Source organism: Cajanus cajan, chromosome 11 (assembly GCF_000230855.2).
Source record: "Cajanus cajan strain Asha chromosome 11, NIPB_CcT2T_4, whole genome shotgun sequence".
NCBI classification, from domain to species: Eukaryota; Viridiplantae; Streptophyta; class Magnoliopsida; order Fabales; family Fabaceae; genus Cajanus; species Cajanus cajan.
Window position 1 is genome coordinate 46,034,423 of NC_138527.1, and position 15,867 is coordinate 46,050,289.

A 15,867-nucleotide genomic window follows, 5' to 3' on the forward strand; every position below is an offset into this window, starting at 1 on the left:
ACTTTTTCCGCACGGACGGCTCTCCTCAATCATGGTGATGTTCTACCAAACTGGTGCAAAGCTTGCCGACTAATGCATTTCAAAACAAGTCTTTTTAAAAGATAATAATACTGAATAATGAGTATAATTTTATAATACAAATAAGATCTTACATCGATAAAATAAAAGGAAAAACATAACAATTTATAAAATATCCACATACTCTAATAAATGAGAGAATTTTTAGAAAATGATTAAAAACAAAACCATGAAATAAACCCTAAACTTTTACGAGTAGTAAGGGTGGGCAATAAATATGACAATCAGTGATTATTGAGTATAAAACAACACTCGTAGAAGAAACATAATAACTATCTATACATATGTTGGCAGGAAACTGAAAGTCTGAAACAGTTAACTAGTGGTTGTGGTACACCCTCAACCAAAATCTTCAGGAGAGCTAATATTGACGATCACAGTACCCGACTTAGCAAAACCTTGTGTAGACTAGAATTGCCGAATAGCTGAAACAATTTCGGCAATGCCTTCAAACTTTCTTCTATCTTTGAGAAGCATCTTAGCCAAATTAAGTGCCTTCCGTTCACAGGTAGCCCGTTTAGCAGCATCGGTAATGGATTCAAAATCCTCAACATGAGCCACACCAACGATTCTCCTGTCAAACAAGGAATTGAAAGTGAATCCTTATCCATGCTACCTAAACACGATCTACATAAGTTCAAGATCAATTTGAAATAATTTAAAGGTTATATGGCCTCTCTGATCTGTAGTATCACCTTGTTTTGTTTTCGTTTCAGTTTTTTGTTAAATTATGTGAGAGAAGAAAAGTGTCACCTTATCATTTTGGCAGCACCAAATCCAAGACTGTCATGAAACAAATCTGACATGTATCTCCTCTGCGCCAGAAGCAGGACCTCAGGATCGTTATAAATTGCCGGAAGATATGCCTCACCAGCACCATTTCTGTGTTCATCCCAAAGTGCAATGAATTTTTCGTAAAAAAGATTCCAAGTGTCTTCAATTGTCTGAAGAATCCACTCCTTGTATGCCTGAAAAACATCGTATTCTTTTGGCTTCAGACAAAAATATCACTCTTTTCCCATTTAATCAGTAACCTCCAACAATTAATAAGAATGGCTAATCTCATTATGCCACTCATCCTGTATTCCAAAGCAGTAATTCGACTAAAAGATAAAACCAAGTCAATTGAAGATGGAGATAGAACAATATAATACTAGTTAAAACTGACAGCAGAGTAAGTCCCCCAAGTTTTTTCTTGTTACTGGTATCGGATAAAGACAGCTATACTTCCAAACAAATCATCTCAAATGCTTTGTTTGGTTTGAAAAGGAAAATAGAAAGAAGTTAAGAAGGTAAATGGATAGAAAGAAAAATTGGGGAAAAAATACATTTTATTGTTTAACGTGGGAGAAATAAGTGAAAAAAAAGAAAAAGAAGATATTGAATAGACAATTATGTCCCTGTTAGTGTTAACCATAATTAGTTATAAATGGAGGTTAAGATATTTTAAAAAATGATATAAAACTTTTGTGATTCTGTCGTCAAATGAGAGAAGAAAATAAAAATTGGCGGATATATCCCTTTGTTTGGTTATTTCATATTTCTTTCAAATCAGATATAAAGAGAATGTATACTTTTCTCTTATTTCATCTTAACCAGTGTAAAGTATGGTGGTTGGTTTCTCAACCCACATGGTACAAATTTGTTACTTTTATATACTCATTGAGAGCAGCATCTCTTGGAGAGATGCATTGGATAAAAAAGGCACCGGTTATTTGATAGAAGTTGGATTGTGAAACAAGCAAAACTGTTGAATAGAAAATAGACAATAAAGAAAAAAAGGATGATAGAGGATAATAAAATTGGACGTACTTTTCGATCATTAGATTGATCCAGAAGCCCGTCCTGAGCAAAGAAAGCCAAGATGAGGTTCCCCAAGAATGCACCAATGTCAAAACCCATTGGTCCATAAAATGCAAATTCTGGATCAATGATTTGGGTTGATTGAGGAGTAACCATGACAGAACTAGTATGTAGATCTCCATGTATCAGTGCCTGGGCCCTCTCAGAGAAGCTGGAGGAATAAAAATTGTTGTAAGTAAAGCATAGAGCAGAGAGTGTAAATATAATGTGGGAGGCAATGATAAGAGTACATAGATTTGAGGTGAGCAACTTCAAGTTTGAGGAGATTGTCTTGAAGAAGAGCCTCGGCATCAGGATCAAGATAAGGAGAGGACCAATGATTGTATTGAGAAACTTGAAAAGGGTCGGAGAAAACAACCTGCTGGGTGTGCCTGCACATGGCGGCATTCCCACAAAATTTGGCAACTGCAGTGGCAATGAATAGATTACTAATAGTAATAGTACTAGTAGTTAAAGTATAAAGGTAAGCGATATTATTAATTAATTTACCTTCCCTTTTGTGGTCTAGTGTGGAGCGGAAGAGGAGAGAAGTAAAGAAGAGAGTGTTGGCCATGAAATGTGCCATGTGGGGTGCGAGGAGTGGATACTGAATTCCAGCAATGAGGCCTTTTCGGAGTATGATGTGGGGAGGTTCCAGGTAGCGCATGGCGACTAAGGACATGGTAAGGTCGAAATGATAAACTTGTGGGACATGGTTTGGGGCCAGGCGACCCTGCTCCTCCAGCGCCGTGGCCTCAAAGTATGCTCTGTCCTTTGTCAGAGGCCACGATTCCCCTATGCAACGAATGTAGGGCAGAGCCTAAACGCAACCTTGCTTAGTTATACTACTAATCAAGTATTAATAAGATGACAGTGACATGATATCCAACTCACTCACCTGCTTGATGATAATGGAAGCCTTAGACGCAGAGTTGACGACGATGAACACAAAGTTGAGGTTACCATCTCCGATCTCTTTGACGGTTATGTTATGATCAGCATCAGCATCAGCCTCAGCCTCAGCCTCAGCCAGCTGCAGCTTCGACGCCAGGGCAGGGACGCCCTTTACGTACTCTATCACCGACCTCTCGTCCAGTCTACGGAACTCTGAAAACGCCATAACTATTATCTGATTCTAACCACTTACAAAGAAACTATTATGCTATCAAGTCTACTGTATTTGCTAGGTTCATTGAACCTGCATACGCCATACCGCACCATTTCAATTTGATTTTCACCACCTAGCACCATCTCATCACTCATGCTCTTTCACGACTTTTCAACTGTCAATCCATACTATGAATATTCCCACTAATTATTTCTATCTTTTCTTCTATACTAATTTATATGTTTTTTTATTTTTTATGCTTTTACATATCATTAAGACTTTACACATTTTTTTATTATAAATAATTTATATATTAAATATTATTTAGTCTAATAATTAAATGAAAAAAATTAAAATAATTAGAAATATGAGAACTTTAGTTCAATCTTTATTATGAATTATCTTTATATTTTTTTTTATCTTTACTAAAATATTTTTTTATGATAATTATATATAAAAATAACTATTATATTTAAATATATAAATTATAATTTGAATTTTGTATAAATAAATATATAAATTATATTTAAATTTTAAAATAAATAATTTATATTATAATATAATATTTTTATTTGTTAATAACTATTTTAAAATATTAAAATTTAATTAATAAATAATTATATAAATAAAAATTAAATTAAATAAGAAGTCAAAAATTTTATAAAAAATTTTACATAAAAAAATCTCTAAAAATACTCACACATAAAATAAAAATTTATATTTAATATATAAAAATATAATGATATTACAACATCACAATTTTGATTTTGACTAACCGGCATCTAATCACTCATTCCGACTTTTCAACTATGAATTAGTGTTATGCTAAAATCATTCCAAATGTCATTCTAAAGCATCTCCACACTAATTATTTCTTATCCTTTCTTCTATACTAATTTATATGTATTTTTATGCTTTTTTCATATCATAAAAAGCTCACACATTTTTTTTACTATTTTATTAGCTTACTATAATATACACGCTAAATATTTATTATATAACTAAAATTCATAATATTTAAATATAAATAAGTATTATGTTTAAATATATAAATTATAATTAAAATTTGTATAAATAAATATTTTTAAATATTAAAGTTATATTTTAAATTTAAAATAAATAATTTATATTGTAATATGATATTTTATTTATTAATAATTATTTAAAAATATTAAAATTTAATTAATAAACAATCATGTAAATAAATACTAAATTAAATAAAAAAAAGTTAAAAATAATAATAATAATTCTCATAAAAAAATCTTAAAAATATTTTTACATGATATAAAAATTTATATTTAATATATAAGAATACTATGACATTATCACAGTTTGATTTTGACTAGCTAACGCCTCAAGAACACATGTTATTCCAACTTTGAATCTATGCTATGCTAAAATCATCCAAATGTCCTTCTCAAGCATCTTTCCACTAATTATTTATCATCTTTTCTTCTATACTGATTTATATGTATTTTTATGTTTTTGCATATCATAAAGAGTTTACATTTTAAATATTTATTATATGTAACTAAAAATTATGATGATTTATTTATAAGTTAATAAATATATAAATTATAATTAAAATTTGTATAAATAAATATTTTTAAATATATAAATTATATTATAATACAACATTTTTATTTATTAATAATTATTTTTAAAATATAAAATTTAATTAATAAATAATTATGTAATTAAAAATTGAATTAGATAAGAAGTTTAAAAAGTTCCTAAAAAAAATTTCATCAAAGAAAAGTCCATAAAAATACTCTCATACAAGATAGAGATTTGTATTTAGTATATAAAGATTGATTGATTTTTATAACTATTTAAACTTGTAGGCGGACAAAAATGATTATGAATTTGATCTAAATTAATGTTCTTCGTGATGTTGATTCTATATATGCTACAACCATTAAAATCCTACTCTCGTTAGCATGCCTATTCAAAGGAATTCCTTAGGAGTTAGGTGAAATTTCCTCAATGAATTTGACCTTCAATTCAGTACCTAAAGTCTTAGGTTAAACATGGTGTTTTGTTTAAAGATCCTAACATACCATTAATTTACTATCTAAGTAGTCATCAAGTGTTTTTTGCTATTTATCATTTTTTATTAATAAAAAAAGTTCACTCACTAATTATATATAAACCACTTTTATATAACATTCATAAAAAAATATTAATGACATTTATTTTGATATTTTCTTCATATACTTTCCTTGTTATTAGTTAAAAATCATACATATTGATAACTCACTCTATTATATATGGAGTTGTGACTTATCCGAAATTAAAAATCACACATCCTAACTTTTTCTCTACCACTAAAGTATAATAGTATTAATAAATCATAATTATAACAAAGTTAATAAAAAAAATGTATAGTTATTTATTATTTGTAACATAATCTTTGAATTCTTGTCATAAATAAAATCTAAGTGATTTTAAGTTATATTTTAAATAAGAATTATTAATATTTTTAATTTTATACAACATGTGTAAATATTAATTAAATAAAACTATAATTTTTTACTTGAAAAATATTCATTTTTAAGTAACTATAAGTATTTAAGAGTGTGTGTTTATTATCTTTAATTCATACACAATATAAAAAAGTGTATCTAAATATATCTAATAAATATTTTTTATTTTTATATATTCAATTCGTCACGTTAAATTGAAAATAAGATGTGTTTTATTTATAAGAACACCGACAAATTTGGAACCATAGCAATGAAGTTTTGGTCAGCTGAACAGAGTCAGTGAGATACTACTATCTAATAATTAAGAACCTAATCCCATCGTTATAAACTAATCCAATATATATATATATATATATATATATATATTAATTATGAAATGTATTTTCACTACTATCTTCAATAAGTTGATAAATTAAAAAAAGAGGCATATATAGTAATTGAGCACGACTGGGATATTATATATTTTGGCATTAAATTGGAAGGGAGGGTGAGTTGAGAGAAGCAGCATTGGCGTAGTTTTTCAGAATTTGTAGGCTTCTCTTGCTGAGTTGATCGACAAATGCGTCCATATTGCGGTGAGAAGAACCAGCTGGTTGCGCAACTGCGGCTTCTGCTGCGGCCTTAAAGTTGAGGGCATTCTGCTTCATGGGGCCAAGAGTTGCCTCGAACAAACAGCGCATCACCTCATCCCTCTTGATCAATTCATTAGCAGCCGCACCCCAGCACATCCTAACACCCACTTGGAACACATCCACCAAGTACTTTGCATTGGTGACTTGGTCCCCCCACTGCGGGAACGCCACAAGGGGAACACCAAAGGTGAGTGCCTCCACGGACGAGTTCCACCCACAGTGAGTGAGAAAGCATGAGATGGAGGGGTGACCAAGAACTTGCTCCTGCCGGCACCACTGCACCACTTTCCCCTTGTTCCCAGCCTTCTCGAGAAACCCATGCGGAACCACGTGGGCCTCTTTTCCGCTGTGTTTCTGAGGCGGCTTCATCACCCACAGGAAACAAAGCCCCGACTCCAGAAGGCCGTGCGCGATCTCATCCACTTGCTCCTGCTTCAAGTGCACCACGCTGCCGAAGGATACGTACACCACGCTAGAGGCTTCCTTTGAGTCAAGCCACTTGATCATGCACTCGGACTCCCCGTGCACGCTCTCTGATGCCTTGAACAAGGGCCCCACCGTTTTAATAGGAACATGACAAATCTTTGACATGTAGTCCAGCACGTCAGCCTCCAGCTCCTGGAACGTGTCCATGAGAATGCACGAGGTTTTTTCCAAGTTGGACAACTGTTGGAGGATTGCCCTTCCGAGGAAGGGTTCGGGAGTGGAGGGATGGAGGAAGGTGGGGACTTGGTGGTGTGTGAGCAAGGGCATGCAGGGAAGCTGAACGTCGAGATGGGGCTGGGCTTGGGAGGGGAAAGGGATGAGTTTGTGGTGGTAGTGATAGTATGCGGAAAAGGAAGCACAGGATTGAACCCAGAGCATGGCGGAAGGGAGGGAGAGGGATTCCGCCACGTCAGTTACCCATGGAATGAAAGGGTTGTTGATGAGGCAGGCGACGGGAGGGCCTTTTTGGGCGTGGCGGCGGATCATGGAAGGGAGGGCTTGCTTCCCCGCCTTCTCCAGTTGGGGGAGGTATTGCTCCAAATCTTGCCGCCTTGGGTCGTCGTCGCTCCACCCGTCTTCGAAGCATTCGAACCTTAGGAACCCCTCCCCGACTGCCTCCTCCGAGATATCGCTGCCTTCTCTCATCTGCTTTCCCCATGTTTGGGGTGTGCAGAAGGTCACCAGCAAACCTTTTGAGGCCAGCCACTTGCCAAGCCTCAGAAGAGGATTCACGTGCCCTTGTCCTGGGAACGACACAAGCAACACATGCACAACATCATTTCCCATATTACCTATTCGATATTCGATATTCGATATTCCATATATTTCAACCACTCAATACAATCTCCTTTATTTATACTTCAATATTCTGAATGGCATGTACATGCAGACTGTTAGCTACTACTGGCTTCCCAACTTGATCTATCAGTGCACTGAAAAGTCAAGTACTGGCAAGTCGGTTATCTTCAAAATTGAAAGACACAAAAAATACTAGTAGTTGACGTTACATTCAATCAGGGAACAACAACACTTATACGTAATCAATTTCTAGGCATAATGATGTATATGAACATCTAAATCAACCATTTCAACACATATTAGTAGAATTATTGTTGTTTTTATTTTATTTTTTCTCTAAAGTATTTTTTTATAAAATATATATTATTATTTTATTTAATACAGTGTAAAAATAATTAAATCAAATTATACTATTTTAATAAGTAAATTTTTTCTTCATCATTTTGTTTATTATATAGCTGACTTCAAATTTATCTTTAAGTTTAATTAATTTCAAGGAGAATAGGATTGAATTTAAAGATTATTGTCTCTTCAAAAACATATATAAATTAATCATAATGTAATTTCATTAATGCTTTTTAAATATTTTATTTTACATATTAGGTTTAAAAATTGTACTCTTATGTGCTTCATTTTTTCATAATTTATTAGAATGTTATTAGAGTGTGTATCCTATAACTAAATTATAAAATAATTTGTGTTAACATTTTACCAAAAAATTTTTTTAAAAAAAATGATATTATCATCACCTCTATGGATTATATTGAGAGACATAAAAATTATATTGAGTGATATATGAAAGAGAAGAGAAAAAAATATTTACAATGGCTATGTATTGAAAGTATAACAAATAAAAAAAAATTGGAAGAAGAAAAAGACATTTATTTTCATAGTTTCACTTGAAAAGTATTAACCTCTGTATAATAATAATAAAATGTAATAAATTGTGAAATTAGAAAAATATGTCACATATAAGCAAAAATGCTAATGTAAAAGAACTTGTAATCTCTAAAAATCTAAGATGACAACATCATAACTCACAATTTAATCTTTATATTATAAATAAGAAGAAGAAAAAAGAAAGATAAAATTAAAAATTAAAAAAATAAAAAGAAAGATAAAATAATGACTAATGTGTTATATTGATAGAGACATAACAAAATTATTGAAAGTATTATATATCAGTGATATATGAAAAGGAAAAAAGAAAAAATATTGACAAATATAAATAAAAAAAGAAAAGAAAAGAAAAATATAGATTAACAAAATATCAAGAGAATCTCTTATTTATTTGACGACCTAATTATTTCAAACACTTTCTTGACACTTCATTTTTTTTCTTCTATTTTTTCTATTTATCACATTATATACCTATTAATCTATAATGTTTCTTATCATTTTTTTTTTCTTTTTTCAGGTGTAATTTAGTATTTGGAGCTGTCCAATTTTAATTTTCCTATTTAAATTAAACCATGGTTGAGATTTCTTTCTTTTCTCTTTCCTTGTCCAATTTTCTTTTTCCTAGGTATTTAATTTTAAACCATGGTTGATAATTTTTTTCTTTTCTCTTTTCAACTGTACCCTGTTTTTCTCCCTCGGTGCCGCCTCCAGCCTCTGCTGAATTTCGGAGCGGTAAGAGAGACAAAAGCATTACAACGTAAGCTTAAAATATTGGCTAAAAAAATATCATAAATAAGAAAAACAATACTAGCTAGCCGTTAGTCACTATAACTCAACATTATGCAACAAGCAACCACGTGCAAAGGGACCCAAAAACGATTCAATCAAAACACATGAAAATTGTGATCTCTGATTTTGCTTCAAAATCTGCAACTCTTATTCCGCTCAAAAGAGTTTGCAATATCTAGGGATTTTTGCAGTACCTTTATGCTAACAATTTTCTCATATTTTACTACACCATCAGCACTTTTTGTAATATCCGGGAATTTTGGATTCTATTAACGAGATATAATGCATATATGACAGTAATTAGCGTTTGAATTCTTGTGTCTGGTACTTGTAGTGGTAGAGAAGACTTGAATATTGTCTTGGTGAACCAAATCCGTATTTGATGTTGAGAGGCTTGGACAAATATGCTCAAAACACTCCCTTCTGTAGGCCTCACTAACCAAACTAAGCTAGAAACCAGGGGATTACACATGCATGAGTCAAAGGTTAGGTATATGCGTGTGTAACAAAGTACTATATATCTTAATTAATTATCATATTCATGGGTCAAGAAGATCACAGTATAGTATAGTGATCGAATAGTGCCGAAAGAAACTTTCTTGTTATATTGCATTAATCTTTACGAAACAGAGTCAATAATCAAATAGATTGAGTCAGCGACGCCAAGTATTGATAAATGAATTGGGGCAATATTGTAATTTGGGCCACGATGAAATTGAAAGGGCTTATTTTATTGTGAGGTTGAGAGTTGAGATGGCGGCAGACGCAGGGCAGGCGCAGGAGGCATGTTTGGAGCGTTGAGGAGTGGTGAGTTGTTGAACAAATGGCTGACTCTGCCTCCCGTTACAAGCACTGCGACTATGGAGGTGAAGGCGAAGGTGAAGGCGAAGGCGATGGCGTTGGCGTTGGCGTTGGGGAAAGAAAATCAAATCTCCTCCACTCCCACCACTGCTCTCAAATGGGTTGTTCGCTGCTGCCCAAACCTGCCCAGAGCCCTTGTGCACAAGCTTTTCCGTCTAAGACAAGTTCGAATTCTCTCTCCTTCTTCTCACTCTCACCATCCAACATTCAAAAGGGTATTCCCCATTCTCCAATTTCTTCCTTCTTTTCCTATCATTTCATTTCTTCTAACTCCATTCATGATTCATGAAGGTCGCAGCTAAGGACACCTTGAACACTGGTGATCGGATCTTACTTCCTCAATCCGTTAAACAAACGCCTACCCACAAACATCACTCTCATCTCACTTCCCAACAAATCAACTTTATTCGCACTCTTGTTATCTATAAGGTTTTCAACTTACTCTCCCTTCTTCTTTTTCTTTTAATGCCTATCTCATTTTCATCCTATCTATCTTATTCTGAATATTATGTCATGCCATCAAAACTAGGATCCTGCAATCCTCGTTCTCAACAAGCCTCCGGGAATGCCAGTGCAGGTATATCATGTCCCCGTTCTTACTCTTCACTCATTCATTCCTAACCTCAATTATATCTCTCTCTAATTAGGGTGGCATTAATATCAAACGGAGTTTAGATGTAGTGGCTGCTTCGAGTTTAAATTATGAATACTCTGAACCCCCTCGTCTGGTAAGCTCATTTTTTAGTTTCTCATATCACTATCTCTGTAATTGCAATGCCTTCTCTACTACGAAGCTGCGTACAATATGATTTGATTGTTTCTTCGATATTTAAAGCGTCAACTAGATATTAGGTTGATACTTGAACAACATTGTCTATTAGGTGCATAGACTTGACAGAGACTGTTCTGGCATTCTGGTCATGGGAAGGACACAGGCAAGTGCTACACTCCTGCATTCCATCTTCCGGGAGAAAACTTCCAGGGCGTTAGATGATGTGAGTCATAATTCTTCTTTTTCATCAAATGCCTCACGCACCGTATAATGTTCACTGCATTGCTCTATTATGGTCACAATCTCAATTTGTTACATCCATTTCATTATTTTTCCTGATTTCGTGCCGTTTTATTGGAAATAGATTGGAAAAGAGAAGAGAATCCTACAAAGAAAGTACTGGGCTCTGGTCCTTGGATGTCCTAGACGTCCAAAGGGGTTGGTCACTGCTTCACTGGGTAAGGTTGTATCCATATCAGCACTTGTTAACTATTTACCCTGACAACTATAATCTATAATAGCTCATAACCTAAATTAGCTTCCTGAATTAACGTAAATGGACTCTGATTTGAGGTGTTATAGAAAGCTCCTCATTTATTGCAAAATACTGTTGTAAACTCGCAGTCCTTTATTTGATTTCAGGTGGTGGTTGACAATGGGAGATCTGATCGAATAACTATTGTTGACAATTCTACAATAATGTCATCACAACATGCAATTACAGAGTACCGAGTGATTGCATCATCATCTCAAGGTTTGTAATTGAACTTGCTTTAAATTCAAAGAATGTTAAGAATGAAGTTTCATGATTTTCCCCATGTTGCATTTGTGTGTGTGATGTTTTTAACTTATTTGGACCCTAGTTTCAACTCAACCATTCTCATTCACACTTATTGTTAATAAGATGGGTCATTAAATATCATTAGTGATCTAGAAGCAATAATTGAAACCACTCATTATAAAATTATTGCAATGTCAAAAAAATGCATGCTTCCAAACTATGGTAGTTTACAAAACGTTTTATTAAATAATATAGTTCAACATTTTCACATGATACTGGAAAAGCAGAGTTGCAGACAAAAAGGGCTAATAGCTACATATCAAGCATAATTTTGATTTAATTTCATGTTTGGGAAATCAATTTTACAGTCTGCCAAAAAAAGCACAAGTAATTGTGCCTGTTGGAGAATGTCTGAGCTTGTTTACCAATATTTGAGCCTACATTGTATAGAAAATTTGTGAAGTGTCTTTTTCTCCCTCTTTGGCATGACTTTTCCTGCAAAGTTCTTATTTGGCAATCCTCTACTTATGCCATATCAAATAGTGCAGGTTATACATGGTTGGAGCTGTCTCCTTTAACTGGTAGAAAACACCAGGTAACAAAAACTGGGGGAAGAATCATAATGAGCTGATCTTGGCTTCACAACTTAAAATGTTAAATCATTTCATATTGCCTTACTATAATTTCTATTCTAACTGTGTACTGGTGCCGCAGCTTCGGGTCCACTGTGCCGAGGTGTTAGGTACACCAATAGTTGGGGACTACAAGTATGGATGGCAAGCTCACAGGAAGTGGGGACATTTTGATTTGTCTAATGTGGACGACTCACGTGAAGAAGAGCTTCTCAAGGAAGAAACACTCCCCTTTGGCCTTAATTTGAAGAAAGGGAGCATCTCTGAGAATCATCCTCGTTTACATCTTCATTGCAAGCAGATAGTCTTGCCCAATATATCTCAAGCTCTGCAAAATGTGCAATCAGCTTCCAATTGTGATCTTTCACTAGTGGAAGGACTTGAATTGGCCGCGGATTTGCCTCCATACATGCAAAGAAGTTGGGATGTCACAAATTGAGTTAATGGTTTATATGTCACAGGACAGCCTATCTAATTCACTTGATTTCATCGAGGCAATTTCTTTCGGTCGGGTTTTCTCAGAATTCCCTTGATGCCACACTTCAAGAGCCGGATTGGCATTTGCATTTTTCCTGACTTTTTGCTGTGCTACTCTGCATGATTAGGCTAATTGAATTCAGATCAGTTGATTCACAGGGATTCAGAAACAGTGAAACTGAGAATCATCGCCGCCAATTCATGAATGAAATTGTACTGGTAATTATTACTAGTTACTAAAGGCTAAATTGAAGTCCCTTCAATGTTGTTGTATGCATCACAACGTTGAGTAGCTATTAAAAAGCATCCTCGATAATCCAGTTTTGGCGCTTGCCGAGTGTCCGTCGGATTTAATTTGTTTGATTTGTACGTGAAAGATTAAATTTGTATTTAATCTCTAAACAATTTTAGTAGGGTGACACAAATAATTAAGTCTCTTTGTTTCAACTAGTTAGAATTAGATCAAATTTGATTTTTTTTCATATTTTATATTTTTTTTATGTAGATTTACTTTTCATAATTTTACTAAAAAATTTCAAAAATATTGGTGTTTGACTTTGGTTTTGTGTGGAGTATAAGTAGTCTTTTATTTATTTACGGAATTTACTTCCTTTAACACTATTTTGATTAGTTTTGGTAATTGGTTATTTGAGTAATGTTATTTGAGTTATTGGTCATTTAATATTTATAATTTCATTTATTCAATTTCTCGTTTTATGGAATAAGTATGCTTGTAATTAAGCTTCGTTAAGCTTGTAAAGTTGTGATATTCAGAACATGTTGAGACAAAATATATAATGGTTATTATTTTGATTCATTACATGTATTTTATCAAACTTATTGTTTTAATTTACTTCAAATTATTTCAATAATCTCATTTATTTCTATATTTTTTAATTTTGTAAAAACATAACGTAAATTGTTAAAGTAGATTACTAATATTAAATTATTGTACTAGATAATATCAATATGGAATTTTTTAAGCAAATTATCAATTTAATCTTTAAAATTACACTTTGTTATCATATTAGTTTAAAATAAGGAAAATTTATTTAAGTTTTTAAACTTTTTGTGATTCATTTAACACCTTAAAATTAACCACTTTTTTTTCCTTACCTAAACTTGTGTTGTTATTATCACATAAGTTTTTGGTGTAGGAATAAAAAAATTAAAAAAATTCTTGGCCTTGGGTCCCATATTTTCTAGACACGTCCTTGGTGGATTATTAATGTTGGTTCTAGATATTGTTTAGTGGTTATGATAAGATGTTGCAAATTCTCAAATGTTGTATAACCGTAAAAAAATGAGTTTGAAAATAAATAAAAGAAAAAAATTGTTGCACTAGTTAGAATCAACAACTTCTGGGACACAAAACAATAATAGGGAAAGACTATATTATCCTCTAAACCACAAAATCAAAAGCTCACAATAAGCAAGTTAGCAAGATTACAAATTATTGAACCAATGAATTCAACTATCAAAATTAGATAATCCCAATCTTTAAATATGTATATACAAATTATTGAACCAATTAATTCAACTAATGGTAAATATTTGATTTGATCGGATACTGGTAATACTTAATTTATTAAATTGAGTACGAGAATAGAGATGAATATATACATACTTATACTTACTTTAAATTTTTAGGTATTTAATTGTTTTAAAAATTTATTTAATACTTATATAATTTTTACTCTATTTATGTAATTTATAATTATTATTCTATGTTGAATTTTTTATTTTTTATATTTATCTGTCTCGTTCTGTTATCATCCTTCGTTACATACCTCAATCCCCAATTTCACTTTTCAAATAAACACTAAACTCTTCATTTTAATTTTGCTCATACAATCCTTTGTTTCATTGAAAATATCTTGCAATGGTGACAAGAGATCAAGACAACAATGATGAGTTTGCGAGTAGTTTCAGGTTTTTAATTTGTGTATTCTAAGTTTTGTCTTTTATTTTAATAGATTTAAAGTGTCAAAAAGAATTTGTAACGTCTTAGAATTATTAAAAGGTGTATACTTATTTGGGAGATATTTAAAGTAATGACAATCAATAATTGAGGGTTTAGGATTTGTCAATAACTTTCTAAAAGTGACTTCGATGAAAAAATAAGGGGATAAAATTTGTAAAAACAATGTGGCAATACTAAAAGTGATTTTTGTGAAAAAAAAAATGAATAACTAAAAATACAATTTACAAAAAAGTACACGTGACTATCACATTAGACTCTTAATAACTTGATTGCCAATATGCCTACCATGTTATCATTTAATGGTAATACTTGACAACAAATATCAAAATGTGAACAAGGCAAAAGTTTAAAAACTAAGATCAATCAGATTTTTTGTTTAGGAGCTAAAAATAAAATTTTAAAAAAATAATTAAAAATTAAAAAGATGTTAATAATTACTCATATTGTATTAACTAATTTCATGCTTTTTTCATGGCCTCTTCAAAATTTGACATATTATAAAAATATTAAGGCAAACAATTTGTTTTTATGTTATTTTTTCTTTTAAAAATAAAGGTTCTATTTCTTTGAGGATGAATAATGAACGATTATATGAGTTAATTCTAATTTTTATTTGACCCAATTTTTTGATTTGACTATTTTTCTAATCCAAAATTAACCAAATTAAAATATAAAATATTTAAAACAATACTAAGTCAACCCTACTTTCTTTCTAACGTAATATCAATATTAACATTATATATAGTTAAATCATAAAATAAATAAGTATATAACTTAGACTAAGATATATTTTATAATATATATTTCAAAATAAATAATATAGTTATAAATAAAATATCATCTATTAAATAGAAAATCATTATTAATATACAATAAAACAGTTAATTTTTTTAAGAGAATATAAAACATCAAAACAAGTTGGAATAACATGCATACACAACCCAAATTTATCCTCAAAATACACTGTATTTAAATTTAAGATTTGAACCTATTAAAATCAACTTTTAGTTGATTGATTTAATGAGTGAGGTTGAATGAATCCTACCAATTAAGTATAGATTTTTGTAAATATCTTATTAAAAAATACTTCATTCAACTCAACGTGTCTTTAAAAATTACAAAGAAAAGTAAAATAAAATTGAAAAAAAAGCCAAACATTACTCGAACCCAAATTTGAAATTCTAGAACATGATTTTATTTTTATAACTCTGTTAAGAAATATTTTTTTTCATAAAAAATAG

At 31.7% G+C, this 15,867-nt stretch overlaps 3 protein-coding genes across 3 annotated transcripts; 1 reads left to right on the forward strand and 2 right to left on the reverse strand.

The window, feature by feature from the left end:
- Positions 1-108: 108 nt before the first annotated feature.
- LOC109816469 (methylthioribose kinase) lies at positions 109-3,222 on the reverse strand. Its single transcript, XM_020381505.3, has 6 exons — positions 2,819-3,222; positions 2,431-2,740; positions 2,172-2,346; positions 1,891-2,092; positions 832-1,046; positions 109-652 (listed from the first exon to the last, which is right to left on the reverse strand). The coding sequence occupies exons 1-6, from the start codon at positions 3,038-3,040 to the stop codon at positions 487-489; spliced, it is 1,290 nt and encodes a 429-aa protein (XP_020237094.2). The 5' UTR covers positions 3,041-3,222; the 3' UTR covers positions 109-486.
- Positions 3,223-5,883: 2,661 nt separating this feature from the next.
- On the reverse strand, positions 5,884-7,792 carry LOC109816482 (gallate 1-beta-glucosyltransferase 84A24). The gene has a single exon (XM_020381528.3). The coding sequence runs from the start codon at positions 7,416-7,418 to the stop codon at positions 5,985-5,987; it is 1,434 nt and encodes a 477-aa protein (XP_020237117.2). The 5' UTR covers positions 7,419-7,792; the 3' UTR covers positions 5,884-5,984.
- A 1,991-nt stretch (positions 7,793-9,783) lies between these two features.
- LOC109816468 (Pseudouridine synthase family protein) lies at positions 9,784-13,197 on the forward strand. Its single transcript, XM_020381504.3, has 9 exons — positions 9,784-10,195; positions 10,272-10,409; positions 10,510-10,557; positions 10,628-10,708; positions 10,862-10,975; positions 11,117-11,215; positions 11,395-11,506; positions 12,082-12,128; positions 12,248-13,197. The coding sequence occupies exons 1-9, from the start codon at positions 9,905-9,907 to the stop codon at positions 12,602-12,604; spliced, it is 1,287 nt and encodes a 428-aa protein (XP_020237093.2). The 5' UTR covers positions 9,784-9,904; the 3' UTR covers positions 12,605-13,197.
- The last annotated feature ends 2,670 nt before the right edge of the window (positions 13,198-15,867 follow it).